The sequence below is a fragment of the Sprattus sprattus genome (genome assembly GCF_963457725.1).
Source record: "Sprattus sprattus genome assembly, chromosome: 5".
NCBI classification, from domain to species: Eukaryota; Metazoa; Chordata; class Actinopteri; order Clupeiformes; family Clupeidae; genus Sprattus; species Sprattus sprattus.
Genome location: NC_137924.1, coordinates 40,766,510 through 40,786,009, shown reverse-complemented (window position 1 = coordinate 40,786,009; position 19,500 = coordinate 40,766,510). Strand labels below are relative to the sequence as shown.

The 19,500-nt window shown below is 43.0% G+C and overlaps 2 protein-coding genes across 3 annotated transcripts in view; both read left to right on the top strand.

The window, feature by feature from the left end:
• The first annotated feature begins 69 nt into the window (after window positions 1-69).
• Window positions 70-11,608, top strand: psip1b (PC4 and SFRS1 interacting protein 1b). The gene is made up of 12 exons (XM_080838282.1): window positions 70-195; window positions 698-806; window positions 949-1,010; window positions 1,317-1,455; window positions 1,869-2,622; window positions 3,057-3,181; window positions 7,350-8,596; window positions 8,739-8,800; window positions 8,900-8,976; window positions 9,089-9,190; window positions 10,407-10,666; window positions 10,804-11,608. The coding sequence occupies exons 2-11, from the start codon at window positions 720-722 to the stop codon at window positions 10,653-10,655; spliced, it is 2,904 nt and encodes a 967-aa protein (XP_080694408.1). The 5' UTR covers window positions 70-195; window positions 698-719; the 3' UTR covers window positions 10,656-10,666; window positions 10,804-11,608.
• A 1,277-nt stretch (window positions 11,609-12,885) lies between these two features.
• Window positions 12,886-19,500, top strand: part of ttc39b (tetratricopeptide repeat domain 39B) — a 28,146-nt gene continuing 21,531 nt past the window's right edge. For both annotated transcript variants that reach the window (XM_080838285.1, XM_080838284.1), the window contains exons 1-2: window positions 12,886-13,022; window positions 18,999-19,036. In XM_080838285.1, the coding sequence (XP_080694411.1) occupies window positions 12,978-13,022; window positions 18,999-19,036 (83 nt within the window). In that variant the 5' untranslated portion in view covers window positions 12,886-12,977. The remainder of the gene's footprint in view (window positions 13,023-18,998; window positions 19,037-19,500) is intronic.

Genomic DNA, 19,500 nt, shown 5'->3' with positions numbered 1-19,500 from the left:
CTTAGTGCCTTAAGCTTTTTACAAGCTCCACCTCCAATTACACCAAGGCTGTCGGACGGTAGGGTAGGTTCTACGGATGCGCTAAGCTGGAGTTGTACGAGCTCAACTGCACGTTGGCAGAAGCCGCTGGTCGCGGTGGATCGGCTAGCTTAGCAAGCTTGAAATCGTGCATTCGTTCATTTTGGCACACCGACGGTATCTATTCTTCTATTTTATAACTGTCAGCGGCGTGCTTGTTTATGTGGAGACGAAATATTCCTTATCACAGTTGTCTGCAGGGCAGCTGCAGACCTGCCTCCGCTAAAATGTAGCAACATATTGTGTCTTGTGTGTAGGAGAAAGGGCATTGTATTAGATTTGTGTTCATACTAGTGATAGTCTGTCTGAGAATTAAACCGAGGTTCTTTTCTTCTTGTTGAAATGTACTTCAGTTCGTCAATGATAATGGGTCTGTTTACAGTGGAGAGTCTTTGTAGCAGTTAGCAATTGGCTAGCTGTGATGAAAATTTGTTGTGAAAATGCCCTGTTGTTGCTTTGTATGTGCATGGCGAACACGCCCTCGCGTTTTGCCACCGAAAGGGGCATAAGTGACATTTTATGCTGTCAAAAAGTTGTCGGCGTTAAAATTGTCATTACTCTTTCAATAAACGCAGTACTTTGTTGCTTATGCATTTGCTATTCCTCCATTGCTTCATAGGTTAGAATCTGAGAACCCAAACATGAAGTCTGTGAAGGACAGTCATAGCTTTCAACCCGGAGAGCCCGTCTTTGCCAAGATGAAGGGTTATCCTTTCTGGCCTGCAAGGGTATGTTTGTTGCTATGAAGACCCTGTCGTGTGTGGCTAAACCCTGCTACAGTTTCTACGTAATAGTTTGTTTAAAGTCATGAGCAGAGCTATTCTTGTGTACATGCCATAGGTTGATCAAACTCTCGTTTTGTTTATGCAGATTGGTGAAGGCAAGGGGCCCAAGAACAAAGTACCTATATTCTTCTATGGCACACACCAAACGTGAGTGAGCAGTCTGTCTAGTGTGTGTGTGTGTGTGTGTGTGTGTGTGTGTGTGTGTGTGTGTGTTTGGTCATGTTTGGTGCTTGTGCTTGGGAGCGTGGACTCACAGTTGCCCATCTTGTTTGCTGGTAAATGATCAATTACATCAGTCAAACTGCAGAGGATATGAAAGTGTTAAAGTGTCTTTGGGATGTGCATGAATTCCTCTGAGTGTGTTTGTTTGACATAAATAAGCCCTGTGGGTGAGTGAGTGAATGATCTGTTGCTAAGGGGCATATTCCTCTGACAATACTTTCTCCCTTCCAGAACCTTCCTGCTCCCCAATGAAGTCGTTCCCTATTGGACGAACAAAGACAAATATGGCAAGCCAATCAAGAAAGGAGGATTCCCTGAAGCAATGTGGGAGATTGAACATGACCCTGGAATTGGCCTGAAAGGACAAAAAGTGAGACATAACCATTTTATTTGCAAATTTAATGTGTGCTTATGTTATGATGTAATATACCATGGTATAAGCTGTGATTGGAGGTATGTTCTCCATATGTAACCTATATTAGTGGTACATTAGTTTTGGTGTCTTAGAGCTCCGGGCTCTAGTTTTAAGAAGCAGAGCAAAGTCCCTCAAAATGCTGTACCCATTTGGGCCTTCAGTTACCTCACTGAACCTGAACCTAAGACCTATGGAAATTGTGTTTGCATCAAAGATGCTTATCACCATAACTACCAATGTGATCACGATCATGCCCCTTAGGGGTTTGGCAGCTGAGGACTGCAACACACAACCCACATATTTTGATCTTTTGATCTAGATGTTAACTCAGATTAATCCTATTTCTTTCCTTTGTTTTCGGGGCACAGAAAGTGTCACTGTTGAGTAGGGTCGAACAGATGCGCAAAGCTCAGAAGAGAGCCTTTAGTGCCCCCTCAACGGACTCGCACACTCCTGCCAAGATGGCGAGAGAAGACGCAGCGACCGAAAAGCCACCTCCTGCAGTGCCACCTGCTACCACGGAGAAAAAAACTCCCACAAGGACAACGGCCTCTAGGCAGAGAAGCACTGCCACTCCGAATGACACAACCACTCGGCGTTCGGCATCCGCCAACGCAACCGAACCATCTCATGAAGCCATGTCCACCCAGAAATCCTTACGCTCCACTAAAGCCATGCCTTCACAGAACACTGCCTCACCTGATCGGAGGTCCAGAAGTACACCCAAAGCCACATCCTTACAAAAATCAGGCATCACCCAGAAAAAGCCGACCCTTCAGAAATCCACTCCCGCAAAAGTTAATGATACACCCCCTATAGACACACTAACTAAGGTCACTGCCATATCTCCTAAGGCCACCACTCAAACACAAGTTCAACCCAAATCACCTCAGGAAGCAGGCTCGCAACAGACAGGCACACCCTCTCAGGGAGACTTGGCCTGTCAGAATGTCAAACCTTGTCAAGAAGCCACGCCCATTCCACAGACCACACCCTTACCGGAGGACACACGCCTCCAAGAGGCTACACCATCTCAGGAAGTCGCCCTCTCGACGAAAGCCCAGGCTGAAGTGAATGCACCCTCTCAGGTTCCTCAGAAGAGCACTGAAGCCAGTCCTGCAGGTAATACACACACATTCATGCACACATGCAGTTATTGTTGCGTGTGTCACAGGCTCAACGTGCTCAAAGGAGCAGAGTGTGCACACAGAGCAGAAATGCGCCCTCGCGAGGATTCTTTTCCATTTGCAAATACCATTCTGTGATCTAGCAAAGCTGAAATGCTCCCTTGTTCAGATGGTTTTACACTCGCAAATGCCATTCTGTGATCTTGTATCTCATGCACACCCCTGGATTGAATATGCTTTGTGGGTTTTGAGACTAGTTCAGTAAAACATTTACCAACTATGTGATTAGCTCTTTTTAAACCAGGACAGGACTGCCAGTCATAGGCCTCCCACATTTAGCAATACAGACCATCCCCTTTCTTCATGCCCTATTTTGCCTCACACACTAACACATAGAAGAACACTGTACCTTGTCTGTCCTCTCCTCAGACGAGTCGCAGGAGAGGAATGACAGGAAGAGGAGGAAAGGAGATGGGGAGGAGGGTGGAGAGGAGGAACCTGAGGCCAAACAGAAGAGGAGTGAGGGAGTGGGCGAGAGCTCCCCAAAGCAGGAGGTGAAGGCACTGTTTGTGTTTGTGTGTGTGTGTGTGTGTGGGGGGGGGGGGTGTCTATGTACAGTAGGGGTGTAAAAAATAACCGATACGTATCAATATCCGTTTTTAGCGTGTAAGATACGACTACATCGATGCGTGAAGTCCCGTATCGGTTTTAAAAGGTCATCAACCGGTCTTTGTCCGATTTAAAAGTTATGAATCGGTTCACAAGCGTTTGTCCCTCCGTTTTTTTTTTAAACACAAAACACTCGCTGGCCTGTTGCATTTTTATCTCAGTCAGAACAATGACAGCTTGTCATTGGCCAAAGCCCGCATAGCATAAACCAATCAGGCTGTATTCTCACTATTAACGCCTGCGAGAACCTGGAGAGAATGACAGATTACAACTCTCAGCAATGCTATGCTAGCTACACTATTCATTCTCAATGGCCGATGCTATGCTAGCTACTTCAGCCAAGGAAGGTACATCGTTGTTGATTGCGTGTTTCTACAGACATCCTCGGATTTAAATAATTATGAAATAATAAATAGGAGAATATTTGTATCATTAACAATTATGTTTAACATTTATAGTCATGATTCCGAGACCGAGCCATCATGATGTCCTAACATTTTAATAAGCACTGTATGAACAGTGCAAATGGCAGTGCAGACATCCCAAGTATCCCGGAAGGTCTGGGAGTCTCCCACATATTGATAACGACTCCCTAATGCCCGCAAATTACTCTTGGAAAGAAAAATCTCTCGGAATCAAGAGCGAGCGAGCAAGACCGCGCACACGAGACAGACGTGCTCCAAACCGCATTAGCATCTGTGTAGCGCGCGCACGACAGAGAGGGAGAGGGACCTAAGAGACTGAGCGTGTGTGTGTGACGAGGCAGTGTGCGTGTGTGCCTCAGGAGCAGTGTTGGGGAGTAACGAGTTACATGTAATTGCGTTACGTAATTTAATTACAAAATAAATGTAACACTAATACATTACAGTTACTGGAGAGAAATGTGTAATTCAATTACAGTTACTTACGACATTTTTCAAAATTACAATTTGAATTACATCTTAATACTGTCAGCAAAACCTTGCTCAAATGTATATTTAAAAAAAAAAAAAAACTGTTTCGCATGTTTTTCTGGCTACTGTACAAACACCCCCGTTGTCATTTCCCTCCACAATAGTTTGATCCAAAACTTTCTGTGTCTCTATCACGTCTACAGCGCCATCACGTCTGCTAGTAGGCCTACATGCCTGTGCATGCAGCGATCTGAATTTCAGTTGCTAACAACCTACCAGAAATGTATCACAGAAATCAAAAAGTAATCAAAAAGTAATCAAAAAGTAATTAGTTACGTTACTCAGATAAAGTAATTCAAATAGTTACACTACTATTACATTTTTAACAGGGTAACCTGTAACTGTAACGAATTACATTTCTAAAGTAACCTCCCCAACACTGCTCAGGAGCATCCTGATTGGCCTGTTTCGGTAAGTCAACCAATCAATTTTCAGTGAAGGCAGGCTTTTATCTTCTCTCCCGAACCGAATTAATCAGTTTAGTGTATCTAGGAACAGGGGAACCATGGCACAGGGAGAGTGCCCCCTAAAAGAAAATATAAGACAATTTACAACAGACTATACAAAGGTGTACCCCTGTCTTATAAAAGTAAATCACAATGACCGTCTTGCACGCTGAACTATCTGTGATTTCAGCATTGCCCATGGTGGGTTAAATTACTGTAATAGACATGTTGAAGTTTCATTTCATATGCATATTAGTCATGCCAGCTAGTTGCCAGGGCTACATGAAAACAACAAGCTCCTTAGACTTGTTTAAAGTTGCAATGGAATACAAATAAAAGCAGTTTACATAAATAGGAAAGTATTAGCAGCAAATAATAAATAGTAAAAGTAATCTACATATTTAAACATAATTAACAAAGAATTGCATAGGACTATAGCCTATAGAATGATATTATGCTTTTAGGGACCACAACAGAAATATGTAGGCCTAGGGGGGGAATACCTCCCTGAAATGATTTTTTTGCAGGTTGGGATGTCTGACTTAGTGTTTTCAATAATTGAACGGCATCGAATCGCATCGAATCGTATCGTATCGTACTGAATCGTTTTTTATCAACCTGCATCTTTTCTTGTATCGTATCGTGCCCATGTACAGTAATGGTGTATGACTGAGAAGGTTCCAGAAACATTTGTGAATGAAAGAGGAAGCTGGCAATCCATCTGTCATCTCTCCACATATGCACATGTACACACACACATACAGTCCTGCTCACCATTATTGGCACCCCTAGTGAATATGAGCAAACAGGCTATGAAAAAATATGTCTTTGCTGTTTTTCCTCTTGGTCTTCCACTGAAAATATTCATAAAAATCTTACCTTTTCATTGAGGTAAAATAATTGAGAGAAAAAGTTTTTTTGACATTAAATAAATATTATTCTTCAAAACATGTGTGCCACAGTTATTGGCACCCCTTCATTAAATGTTGTGTGCAGCCTCCCTTTGCCAAGATAACAGCTCTGAGTCTTCTCCCATAATGCATGATAAGGTTGGTGAACACATGGCACGGGATCTGACACCATTCTAACATACAGCATCTCTCCAGATCCTTCAGATTCTGAGGTCAACGCTTGTAGACTCGGCTTCAGCTCATCCCACAGATTTTGTATGGAGTTTAGGTCGGGGGACTGTGATGGCCATGGCAAAACCTTTATTCTGCAGTCGGTGAACCATTTTTGTGTTGATTTTGAGGTATGCTTTGGATCATTGTCCTGCTGGAAGGTCCAACCATGGCCCATTTTAAGCTTACTAGAGGGGGCTGTTAGGTTTTCATTTAATATCTGCTGGTATTTGATGGAGTCCATGATGCCATGTATCCTAACAAGATGTCCAGGGCTTTTGGAAGAAAAAGAGCCCCACAACATCAAAGATCCACCACCATACTTCACAGTGGGTATGGGGTGCTTTTCTGTATGGCTATCTTTCTGTCTACGCCATACCCACCTTTGTTGTTTTTGCCAAAAAGCTTTATTTTAGTCTCATCTGACCATTTAACTCAGTCCCATTGAAAGTCTGACTTCCATTTGCCAAACTGTAGGCACTTTAGTTTGTTGTTTTTTCTGGCCACCCTACCAAACAACCTGTGGTGATGTAGGTGGCGTCTGATGGTAGTTTTGGGGACTTTCTGACCCTGACTCAACTAATGTCTGCAATTCTCCAGCTGTGATCCTTGGAGATTATTTTGCCAGTCGAACCATCCTCCTCACGGTGCGTGGGGTCAATGTACACACACGTCGTCTTTCAGGCTGATTCTTAACACCTCCTGACGCTTTAAACTTCTTTATTATTTCCTTGATAGTGGAAATGGGTATTTTCAACTGGTACGAGATTTTCTTGTGTCCATTTCTTGATTTGTGCAGCTCAACAACTTTTCATCGCACATCGTCACTGTGTTCTTGGGTCTTTCCCATTGTGATGAATGACTAATGGAATTTGGCCTGTGTTACCTCATATTTGTACGTCAGTGGAAAAGGAAGTCATGGTTAACCTCTTAAGAGTTCATAATTAAACAGGTGAACTTAAAAATGTAAAAAATGACTGAAAATATACTTCAGTTAGATTTCAATTATAAAAAATGTCTATAGGTGCCAATAATAGTGGCACACATGTTTTTGGGAAAAATATTTATTTAATCTCAACCGTTGTTTTTTCTTACAATAATTTAATTTAGGTAAGAAGGTAAGATTTTTGTGAATATTTTGAGTGAAACAACAAGAGTATGAACAGCACAGATATATTTTTTCATACCCTGTTTGCTCATATTCACTAGGGGTGCCAATACTGGTGAGCAGGACTGTACATACACATACACACATACAGAGAGAGAAAGAAAGAAAGAAAGAGAAGCTTCCCGTGGCTGAGTGGCAACTTTGTATAGATAACTGATCCAGAAAGTTATTGTAGTGAGCCTGATGTGCGGAAGAAGATATGGGGGCAATATAATCTGGTGATGGCTATAAGGCCGTCTTTTATCTAGCATTTCATCTTTAGTGCATCTTTACTGCACCAACATAATAAGTGTGATCAGATTGTGGGTTTACTCTCCTCAGCTATCTTCTTCCTTCCTTTCTCTCTTTCTTTCTTTGTCTTTTAGAAGAAGAAAGTGTCTGCAGTGCTGAAATCTCTGCAGGACCTGGTGCAGAACCGAGAAGTCAGGAGAGGACTGAGGGGAAAGGAGGAGAAGAAGGAGTCGCAGAAGGAGGAAAAAATGGAGAAAAAGAAGGAGGAAAAGAAGGAGATTCAGACTGAAAGAAGGATGGAGCTTCGGAAGGAGGCACCAACAGAGGAAAAGAAGGAGATTCAGACTGAAAGAAGGAAGGAGCTTCGGAAGGAGGCACCAACAGAGGAAAAGAAGGAAGAAAAGAAGGAGATTCAGACTGAAAGAAGGATGGAGCTCCGGAAGGAGGCACCAACAGAGGAAAAGAAGGAGGAAAAGAAGGAGATTCAGACTAAAGAAAGGATGGAGCTTCGGAAGGAGGCACCAACGGAGGAAAAGAAGGAGGAAAAGAAGGAAGAAAAGAAGGAGATTCAGACTGAAAGAAGGATGGAGCTTCGGAAGGAGGCACCAACAGAAGAAAAGAAGGAGGAAAAGAAGGAGATTCAGACTAAAGAAAGGATGGAGCTCCGGAAGGAGGCACCAACAGAGGAAAAGAAGGAAGAAAAGAAGGAGATTCAGACTGAAAGAAGGAAGGAGCTTCGGAAGGAGGCACCAACAGAGGAAAAGAAGGAAGAAAAGAAGGAGATTCAGACTGAAAGAAGGAAGGAGCTTCGGAAGGAGGCACCAACAGAGGAAAAGAAGGAGGAAAAGAAGGAGATTCAGACTGAAAGAAGGAAGGAGCTTCGGAAGGAGGCACCAACAGAGGAAAAGAAGGAGGAAAAGAAGGAGGAAAAGAAGGAGATTCAGACTGAAAGAAGGAAGGAGCTTCGGAAGGAGGCACCAACAGAGGAAAAGAAGGAGGAAAAGAAGGAGATTCAGACTAAAGAAAGGATGGAGCTCCGGAAGGAGGCACCAACGGAGGAAAAGAAGGAGGAAAAGAAGGAGATTCAGACTGAAGAAAGGATGGAGCTCCGGAAGGAGGCACCAACAGAGGAAAAGGAGGTTCCAAAAGAGGATAAGAGGGAGCTTTGGAAAGAGAAGAGGAAGGAGGTGTCAATGGAAGAAAAAGAGGTTCAGAAAGAGGAGAAAAGGGAGGTTCTGAAGGAGGACAAAAAGCAGGTGCCAACGGAGGATAAGGAGGTTCCAAAAGAGGATAAGGGGGAGCTTCAAAAGGAGAACAAGAAGCTGGCACAGACGGAGAAAAAAGAGATTCAGAAAGAGGCGAGGAATGAGACCGACAACACGTGAGTGACCACACACATATGCATGCAAACATACATAAATACATGCACACACATACAGAACACACACACACACACACACACACACACACCATACAAACCCTAAAAGGACGACAGGATGAAGGCGTGTCTGCTTATGTCTTAGGGACGAGGCTGTCATACTGAAGAAAGAGAGAAAAGATGAGAGGAAAGTAGGCATCAAAATAGGTGAGCTACTGTTTCAGTCCTATGATCGTGTGTGTGTGTGTGTATTTTTGTGTGTGTGTGTGTGTGTGTATAGTATGTGTAACAGTGTTTGTTCTACAGTCACAGACTCAGTCACAGACTCCCGACTGCACAGGCTCCTAGGAGAGATCCGCATCTCGTTGACTGTCGGGAACACAGTAGGTCACAGTTTTATGACCTTTATGACCGTATGATATTTGATCTTGATACTTATTTCTTTACTTAAACTTTCCCCCCCCCCCTTCTTCCCCATCATTCTCCCTCTCTCAGGATGTGGGGAAGTGTGTATTGGCATTAGATGAGTTGGGCCGGGTACCAGTGTCCTCGCAGCATCTACAGAAGCACACTGAGCTCATCGAAACACTCAGCAAGGTAGGACACGCACGCACACACACACACACACACACACACACCCACAAAAACACACACCCACAAAAACACACACACACACACACGCACAAACACACACACACACACACACACACACACACACACACGCACAAACACAAACACGCGCACAAACACACGCACACCCACACGCGCACACACACACACGCACTCACACACGCACAACCATACCCCACCACACACAAATACATATATGATTTTAACATGCATAATATTCTTTTACTGTGTGTGTGTACACATGTATCTTAAATAAATAACCCACTTATTTAGCAGAATTTCAAAATACATCGCCCACTTTGTCCAAACAAGAGCATTGAGAGCATGTTGAGTCTCCTTAGACCGGTCTAGCTTAATTTCCTCATAATGGGAAGTGGTATGTCTGTAATAAGCCTTTCAAAGCTCTCCTCCAGTAACACATTACACGTTAGGTTACCTCTTTAATGGTTTGCCCAGTGTTCTTAAGATACCACCAACACACCAGCCGACTATTTTGTAGGCAGCAGCCACAAGACTATACATACACTTGAACAGAGGTATGGGGTTGAACATATGCCCAGTGAAAAAACTTCTTGGAGAAGTCTTTCATTTTAAGGATGTGAAGGATGGAGCAGGTGAAAGTTCAAAGGAACATCAATATGCCTTATGAGCGCACTTTTCCGTAACTGTACATTATGCAGAATTGCTCATACAGACATCAGCGGAACATCCGTAAACATCAATTGTCTGAGCACAATGAACCTTCATAGGCGGTAGGCTTGACAGCTTATAAGGTTGCAATGCTGAACTTTACCTACAGCCAATAAACCCACCTGAATGCAACCACTAAAATACTTGTGAGTTAATCATTAGGTTACCTGTTCTGCCCCCATCTATGCACCCCATGGCCAGACAGCACAGAGCTTCACTGTGCAGTTTGGTCCAATAGTTAAGGTGTCAGTTTACCAACATTTGCTCCAATACTCAATACCTTTCACTTAAATCATACTTATGATAAAACTTGGCTACCTTTGTGTAGTTTTGTGAAATGTGTGGAAAACTATTACTTCAATAACTACAATTGTATAAACACATGTAAAATGATCCCTTTAAGACTGATCTAATTTACTGGGTCGCCATTTTTCTATTCTGGTGGTATATTTCTGGGTTGTGATGTTTATTTTGTTCTGTTTGTTTGTGACAGATCCGCAGGTTCAGGGATAGCGAGGTGATCATGCAGAAGGCATCGATGCTCTATCACAAGTTCAAGGGTGTGTATCTGAGTGGCGAAGAGGACCTCTCTCCCAACTACGTCCACACACTCCAACAGGAACGCGAGCGGGAGGAGAGCGAGCGAACGCAGAGAGAGGAGAAGAAAAGAGGAAATGGAGAGGGGGAAAACGAGAAGAGGGGAGGAAGAGAAGAGAAGAGCGTTGTGGAAAGAGGAGACTAAGCTGAGCAAAGGTGAGATAAAGTTGCCACTGATCTGCACATAGAAACCACCTGAAAAATGAGCCTTGCAATAGTAACCCTGTGTTTGTATGCTTGTGTTTTGTGTGTGTGTGTGTGTGTGTCTGTGTGTGTTGGACGTGTTTTTTCAGTGGTGTGCGTTGCCAGGGAGGATCTGCGGAGAAGGTTTTTGTTTGTATTGTCGTCGTTTTGTTTTTTATATTTTTATAAGACTGAAAATGTGCTCTAGGAAGATGCTGTGAGACTGACCGGACCGTCCAGTCACACCTTCAAGCCCTTACACAGTAGACATTACTCACCCACCCACTCACACACACACACACACACACACACACACACACACACACACACACACACACACACACACACACACACACATCAAAAAACGTACATTGACATACACACTTACTTTAAATGCTGCTATTGCTTTGACTGTGTATATTTGTGTTTTTTAACACTTTGTTTGCACTGTGTGTGTGTGTGTGCGAGGGTGACCACTCGTTCGGAATTTGTGTGGACAGTCTGGATTTCCAGCCCTCTTTCTGGGCCGCTGTTGCTGTTACATGTCCTCCTTTTTGGCCAATTGTCCTCCTTTTCAAGGTTCAAGTTCGTGGTCACGCCAGTGTGTGTGTGTGAAGGAGAGAATGAGAGAGGCTGAGTGTTTGATCAAGATAGAAGCAGTGCTGCTGAAGTTATTCAGTAATTCTGCACTGCATAGAAGATTGAGGTGAAAGTAAACTCCCCCAAAAAAAACTGCCTTTCCCACTTACACACTCACATATCCACTCCCATTCATTGACACCACACACTTGGGGAGAACCTGCAAATATTAAAGTTAAGCTATCTGAGTGATTTGGATTAGTGCAAACATACTTACCAATAAGTTACACACTACTTATAAACACCCCGTTTTCAGTTTGACTGCAGATAGAGCAATTCCACCTCAATGTTGCTTGATCTGCTTCCGTCCTGATAAGGTTTGTTTGTTTGTTTAGGATCCGTTTTCTGTGAGCATTTGAGCACATTCATTTTTTTTGAAATAAAGAAAAAATCTGAGTACTGTTGCTCCATCCCTTTCTTTTCAAGTTCATTGAATACCTTGATACATAAAAGAGCTGGCAATTGAGAAAATGTTAGTTAGGCACAAGTTGTAAAACCACAACGGCTACATCTCTACTACTTCACATCCTCACCTTCATGCCTTGACAAAAAAACTAAAATGGTACAATTCACACCACTAGGAGAGCATTGGAAAGAGGAGAAAACGATAAACACACTCCTCTCATCCCTAAAAGGAATGATCACGCCTCTCCTCAGATTGTTTAACCCAGAGTGCGAAATCAGTTGAGTGTTTGCCACAGAGACAGTACACTGTGAAACCACTCAAGGATTCATGTCATTTCCACCGCATTCACGTTCCAGTTAGCGTGCCTAGGTAAAACAAAAAAACTGACCAAAACGCTGCTCTCTCCGAAACACGAAATATGAAAAATAAGATGTTCTAATCTTGACTAATGCCACTATGTGGAGTAAACCGTGCCGAAAGCCGAGGGGGGAAATATGAGAAATGTATGTTCAACTCAGCGCACGGCATAGAGAACACGGACCACTGGACCAGCGGATGAGACATTTAATTTCACATCTCAAAAACTAAAGACAGGAGGTGGCGTAGTTTAATGACTGGAGATGAAGTGATACATGACCCGACGGTAGCGTGCAGATCTTAAAATAGCACACGCATGGGAGGGGCATGAAAAGCTATTGAAAGCTATGCCTATGACAACCGTTTCCGCCCATAATATATAATTATCTGGACACAATTTGAAATATTGTCATACTTTTACAAACACATATCGTCGTTCAGCTACCGTGACCTGAGGTGTGCTGGGTTGACTGGCTCTTGCGGTGTATTTTATCACCAAGGCAGTAGGTGTGTTCCGTAATTACGTCAACACAACGACTGAGGTCCCCGCCGCTGCAAATATTCCACTGTGAAACGTGATTTGTGTGTGTGTGTGTGTGTGTGTGTGTGTGTGAGATACGAAAAGCGTGGCCGAGTGAATGAGCGAGAGGGAGTGTAAAGGGAGAAGGGGGTAGGGACTAGCTAGCGGAAGACGGCTCAGCTCGGGTAGGAGAACTGGGGGGGGAAAGAAAGCGGGCGACTGCGCGCACCAAACGCAGACAGGGCAAGTCATATTTAGGCTGAACGCTATGCCACGTTCACCACGGATGTTGCGGTAGTCGGACTGGCTTTGCCCCTGGAGAGAGTCGCTTGTCAACGTTTTATCATCTCAGGGATTGCAGGATGGCTCGGGTGGGAAACGGAGCTGGAAATAACGACATCGATGAGGTGAGTGAATCGTGCGTCTGTGTGATCAGTGATCACCTGTGACTACATATTGATGGCGCTGATCTTTGAGGGGTGAAGTGAAGGTTACAATAAATGTTAGTGCACATTTGTCAGCATGCCACGGACGTGACACCTCTTCGGAAACAGCTGTAGGTTTATGGAGATATTCGACTCAACGCTCTTGAAAGTCTCAGTATGTGTATTTTTTTTGGAGCTCGGGATGTCGACGTAGCACTCCGGAAATCAGGAAGCCAGAGCCAGCGCGTAAAGAACCGGGAGAGCTCAGATTACAGCGGACGACTGTCGCCCGACTTTACAGATAAGACAAGGGGCTGCCTGATCCACATGATAGCCGCTTATGAACTACTGCAAAAGCCTCAACATGATTAGGTTTTCCTTAACTGTAAGATGGGGGGGGTCTTAGCCAAAGCTTTATTGCAACTTTTTGTTTCAGTGAATTATGTAATCAGCGTGACGCAAACCTCCAAAGGAGAAAATAAAGCCACGATAAATTGATGCCGCACTCTTGTCCTCCAGCTGGCTCGGTTATGAAATTGATACCTGTGACCGCCGGTGACTTTGCGCTGCCTGTCCCCATGTAGCCCAATACTAGCCAGACACAACAGTCACTACAAGTCATGACGGTGTACTATAAATGATAGTTCATAAGAAAAATACGATTTTATTAAGTACATCGAATTATTATATTTACCACCGCCATTGACGATAGTGGCAGCCTGTGAAAAATAAACTCCCCATCCTTCACACAGTAGAAGAGGAGCTCACACCCACAACCCTTCAGTTAGCTATCGAGTGTCCTCCAACCAGACTGACACTCTTCACACTGGGACATTCTCTCTCTTTCTCTCTCTCTCTCTCACTCTCTCTCTCTCTCTCTGTACAGCACACACAAACCCACACACACTCATACTGACACACACACACATACACATAGACCCAAGATTTATTTAGGAAGAGATTACTTTCGTTTGATTGTATGTGGAAGCAAAACAGATGCATTTAATGCAACCAGTTATAAGAAACCAGTATGGCTTCTTTCATACTAATGCACCTAATACTGCACCAAGGAGACTGCATTTGTATCTGTGTGTGTGTGTGTGTGTGTGTGTGTGTGTGTGTGTGTGTGTGTGTGTTTAGAGTGATGTACTGTGAGTTTGGTGCACGCTCTTCATCCATTTAAAGAGATCATATTACCCACCTGGACTTTGTGTTTTTCCATTGCAGGTGTTTGGTTATGTGTGTGTGTGTGTGTGTGTGTGTGTGTGTGCTTGCGTCTGTTTGTGTGTGGCAAGGAGAGGTAGTCAGAGAGAGTTTAGAGTGTAGGATGTTTTTTACATTGTTGCATGATTGTATGTATGTGGGCATATGAATGTTTACAGTCTGTACATGTCTGCCTAAGCTTGTGATCTTGATGAGTGTAATCCACTTAAACTAATACTGCACAGCACAGTCATCCAGTCATCCAGTCATCATGTGTGTTCAAGAGGGTGTGTGTGTGTGTGTGTGTGTGTGAGAGAGAGAAGGGAGAGCTATCTAGAAAGGGTGTATCTGGGTTAGGTCTCTACTTAAGCTGTATACCCTACATGTTTGCCTGTCTAGTCATCATCTGTGTACATACACGTCTGTGTCTTTCTTGTCTATTATAGACATAGGCCTATACTATATACAGTGCCCTCCACAAATATTGGCACCCCTAGTGAATATGAGCTAAACAGGCTATACAAAAATATGTCTTTGCTGTTTATCCTCTCAGTCTTTCACTCGAAATATACACAAAAATCTTACCTTTTCATTGAAGTAAAATTATTAAAAGAAAAAAAAAAACATTGACATCAAATAAATATTTTTCCCCAAAACATGTGTGCCACAATTATTGGCACCCCTTAATGTAATGTTTTGTGCAGCCTCCATTTGCCAAGATAATAGCTCTGAGTCTTGTCCTATAATGTGTGATGAGGTTAGTGAACACATGGCACGGGATCTGAGACCATTCCTACATACAGTATCTCTTCAGATCCTTCAGAATCTGAGGTCAACGTTTGTAGACTTGGCTACAGCTCATCCCACAGATTTTTTTATGGGGTTTAGGTCAGGGGACTGTTGGCCATGGCAAAACCTTTATTCTGTGGTCGGTGAACCATTTTTGTGTTGATTTTGAGGTGTGCCTAGAATCATTGTCCTGTTGGAAGGTCCAACCACGGCCCAATTTAAGGCTTACTGGAGGGGGCTGTTAGGTTTTCATTTAATATCTGCTGGTATTTGATGGAGTCCATGATACCATGTATCCTAACAAGATGTCCAGGGCCTTTGGAAGAAAAACAGCCCCACAACATCAAAGATCCGCCACCATACTCCACATTGGGTATGGGGTGCTTTTCTATATGGCTATCTTTCTGTCTACGCCAAACCCACCTTTGATGTTTGTTACCAAAAAGCTTTATTTTGGTCTCATCTGACCATATAACTCGGTCCCATTGAAAGTCTGACTTACATTTGGCAAACTGTAGGCGCTTTAGTTTGTTGTTGATTGACAGCAGAGGCTTTTTTCTGGCAACCCTCCAAAACAACTTGTGATGATGTAGGTGGTGTCTGATGGTAGTTTTGGAGACTTTCTGACCCCAATACTCAACTTACCTCAACAATTCTCCAGCTGTGATCCTTGGAGATTATTTTGCCAGTACAACCATCCCCCTCATGGTGTGTGGGGTCAATGTACAGACACGTCCTCTTCCAGGCTGATTCCTAACATCTCCTGTCGCTTTAAACTCCTTAATTATTTCCATGATAGTGGAAATGGGTATTTTCAACTGTTTAATAGAGATTTTCTTGTGTCCATTTCTTGATTTGTGCAGCTCAACAACTTTTCGTCGCACATCATCACTGTGTTATTTGGGTCTCTCCCATAGTGATGAATGGCTAATGGAATTTGGTCTGTGTCACCTCATATTTGTAAGCCAGTGGAACTGGAAGTCATGGTTGACCTCATAGTTCCTTATCAAACAGGTGAACTTAAAAATGTAAAATATGACTGGAAATATACTTCAGTTAGATTTTAATTCAAGATTTTTCTAGGGGTGGCAATAATTGTGGCACACATGTTTTGGGGAAAAATATTTATTTAATGTCAACAGTTTTTTTTTCTTTCAATAATTTTACTTCAATGAAAGGGTAAGATTTTTGTGAATATTTTGAGTGAAACACCAAGAGGATTAACAGCAAAGACATATTTTTGTATAGCCTGTTTAGCTCATATTCACTAGGGGTGCCAATATTTGTGGAGGGCACTGTATGTCCTTACTGAGCTGTCCTTCGTTTATGGCAGGAAGTAACATATTGTGCAGCAAGGACGAGCCACTCCTCATTTTATCCGATGAGGTTATGAAAGCCTCTCCTCACTGCTCGCCAGCAGGAACTCAGAGAGGACCTCACCAATCTTAAAATAAATGTTCTAGTCCTCGTATTTTGAGCATTGTGTCAGTTCTGTCTCTACTGTTCCTTGATCGAAGTGACAGCACAGTCTGTTATCCTTGGGCAGCCAGGTTTGTCTGTGCCTATCCACCTTTATGGCCAGGCTGTGTTCACTGAGTCTGTACTTTGTCAACATGATTCTCAGATTTTAAGCTGTGATTAGGGTCAAATACGGTGCTAGAGTATTATTTCTTATTTAGTTTAGGGCCAAATAGGATTGAATTTTACTTTGTATTTTTGTTTGTGTTTTCCAATGGGTTATACAGTTTTGCTTAATTGTTTTTGCAATTTGGTGTATCCTAATTTCAGTTGTTAGTTGGGTGTTAGTGTGTGTGTGGGGATCTGTTTCTTTGCTGAATTCTTGGTATTGCAGGGCTTTGAAATGATAGGAGCGGGGGTCACTGCTTTTACCGCTGGTCTCTCTCTCTCTCTCTCTCTCTCTCACACACATCCACACCCACACCCACTCACACACAGACACACATACAATCACAGGCTCATTAGAGGCGAGTCAGATCATTAGCAGACTGTCAGTAACAAGCAGGTGAGCTGATTAACAATTGTACCCGTGTGTCTGAGCGAGAATGAGAGAGAGAGAGAGAGACAGGGACGGAGACAGAGATAGAGACAGAGAGAGAGCGAAGAAGAGAGTGGTGAATGACGCAGAAACACTAGGACTATGTGGTGTGTGTGTGTGTGTCAGGGTATTGATGCGTGAATGACATAAAGGGAGGATATGACCCCTTTCTAGCCCTCTGTTACCCTGAACTGGAGCAGAGTTTTCCACTGCACACTAACATGTGTACAAACAAACCCACACACAAAAGCACACATACAATCACAGGCTCATTAGAGGCGAGTCAGATCATTAGCAGACTGTCAGTAACAAGCAGGTTAACAATTGTACCCGTGTGTCTGAGCGAGAATGAGAGAGAGAGAGAGACAGGGACGGAGACAGAGATAGAGACAGAGAGAGAGAGCGAAGAAGAGAGTGGTGAATATGACCCCTTTCTAGCCCTCTGTTACCCTGAACTGGAGCAGAGTTTTCCACTGCACACTAACATGTGTACAAACAAACCCACACACAAAAGCATGCAAAAAATGTGTACATAAGACACACATAAACATCCACAAGTGCCTTTGCATTAAAACATGTACTTATACCTCTGACATGGTCATATATATATATATATACTCTCTCATGCACACACTCACACAGACATTCCACAATGATCTCTATGTAAGTATCATTCCATAATCCTTTAATATAATGGAACATTGGTTTAAACTACACACACACACCACCACCACACACACAATTACCAGGTCTTAGTTTAATGTGCTTTCTCACTGTGATCTGATTTTAATGTTATTGAAGACAGTCAATTGGCATTTAAAGAGCTTACACGCCCTTTGGACATGCTGGCATGCATGCACAGAGTGATTGATTCTCACACTCACACACACACACACACACACACACACACACACACACACACGTACACACACACACACACACACACACACACACACACACAAAAACTCTCACACACACTCACACATGCACACACACACACACACACACTCACACATACACACACACTCACACATGCACAAACACACATACACACAGGGACACTCTCTTAGTGCGGGAGCTGCTCTACTGATTTATGTAACGATTAAGAGGGCTATAATTATCTCTCTGTTTCTCCCTCTCACGCTCTCTCTATCTTTCTCTCTCTTTTTAGTTATCTCTCTGCTATCTTTTTTTTTGCTCTGTCAACATATGGTTGATGCTCTTAATAAACCATCTACAGATAAACTTGCTGCTGCTACTGTGCATGCTATCTCTCTCTCACTGTCTCTCTCTCTCTCACACACACACACACACACACACACACACACACACACACACACATACTCGTGCACACATACAGACATTGAAGCCACGCTGCTGTTAATGAACAGGCTACAGGCTACGCCTAAGATCACCTAGGTTACCACAGTCATTTCACAATTCTTAAGGGTAATCAGCAACATCTTTGTTGTGTTGATGCCAAACAGTCCGTGCTCCCTAATTTCAGTGACGTGCAACGAACAAAGCAATGAACGAGTCAGTCACGCGCATCATTGCGCTGACCTGCCCATGTGTGCGCTTAGGATCTTCCCAAATATGATTTCTTCAAGTTATTAAATTAGCTTTGGTTCATGTTCTGCGGATTTTTTTCGTTGCTCATTTCTTTGCCAATTTCCCATTGCCTGTTAATGAAGTTAGGCTATACTGTAAGTCTAAAAGTTTTACTTTTTTGTGATGGATTTTTTTTTATTTCTGCATTATAGAGCAAATGTGCTCCGGGAAACAAAACATTGTATGTTGCCAAGGATACTCCAGGAAGACCTTGAATGCACACATACTGCAACAACACCCACCCTCACATGTACTACGCATATTGAGCATTGCTAACCTTTCTGAATTTTTGTCTGTAGCAGGACTGTTTTGAAGATGCCTTCGATCGTATCCCAGTGTAAGTACTGCTGTGTGTGTGTGTGTGTGTGTGTGTGTGTGTGTGTGTGTGTGTGTGTGTGTGTGTGTGTGTGCATGCTCGCGTGTCTGCATATGAGCAAATGTGAGAATTGTGACTGTGTGGTTTATTTTTGTGCGATGACACTCAAAAGGGAAACACACACATTCATAATATCCTCACTCACACATAGCTTAAGGCCATACTTAACAGATTACGTAAAGATGGCGAGCTGGAGAACTGACAGGGAGAGATTAAGATTTATGAGCTAGAAAAATGCACTGCAAAAAAATCTCTGGAATGTAGAGGAGAGCAAAGAGGCAGAATGAAGGTAAATAAAGAAAGAAAGACAGAGTTAAGATGTTTTTATTCTTGTCCCTTAGTAACCGCACCCTTAAATGTGTTTTTTGAGCTGTAAACTAAATTATATGACTGCACTGTAATAAAACACATCAATGCTGGTGATA

Coding starts and splice junctions, on each gene's coding strand:
- psip1b (XM_080838282.1), top strand. CDS start 720: ATGAAGTCTGTGAAGGACAGTCATAGCTTTCAACCCGGAGAGCCCGTC. Junction 8,597..8,738: donor AGGAATGAGACCGACAACAC/GTGAGTGACCAC, acceptor CTTATGTCTTAG/GGACGAGGCTGTCATACTGA. Junction 8,977..9,088: donor CGTTGACTGTCGGGAACACA/GTAGGTCACAGT, acceptor TCCCTCTCTCAG/GATGTGGGGAAGTGTGTATT.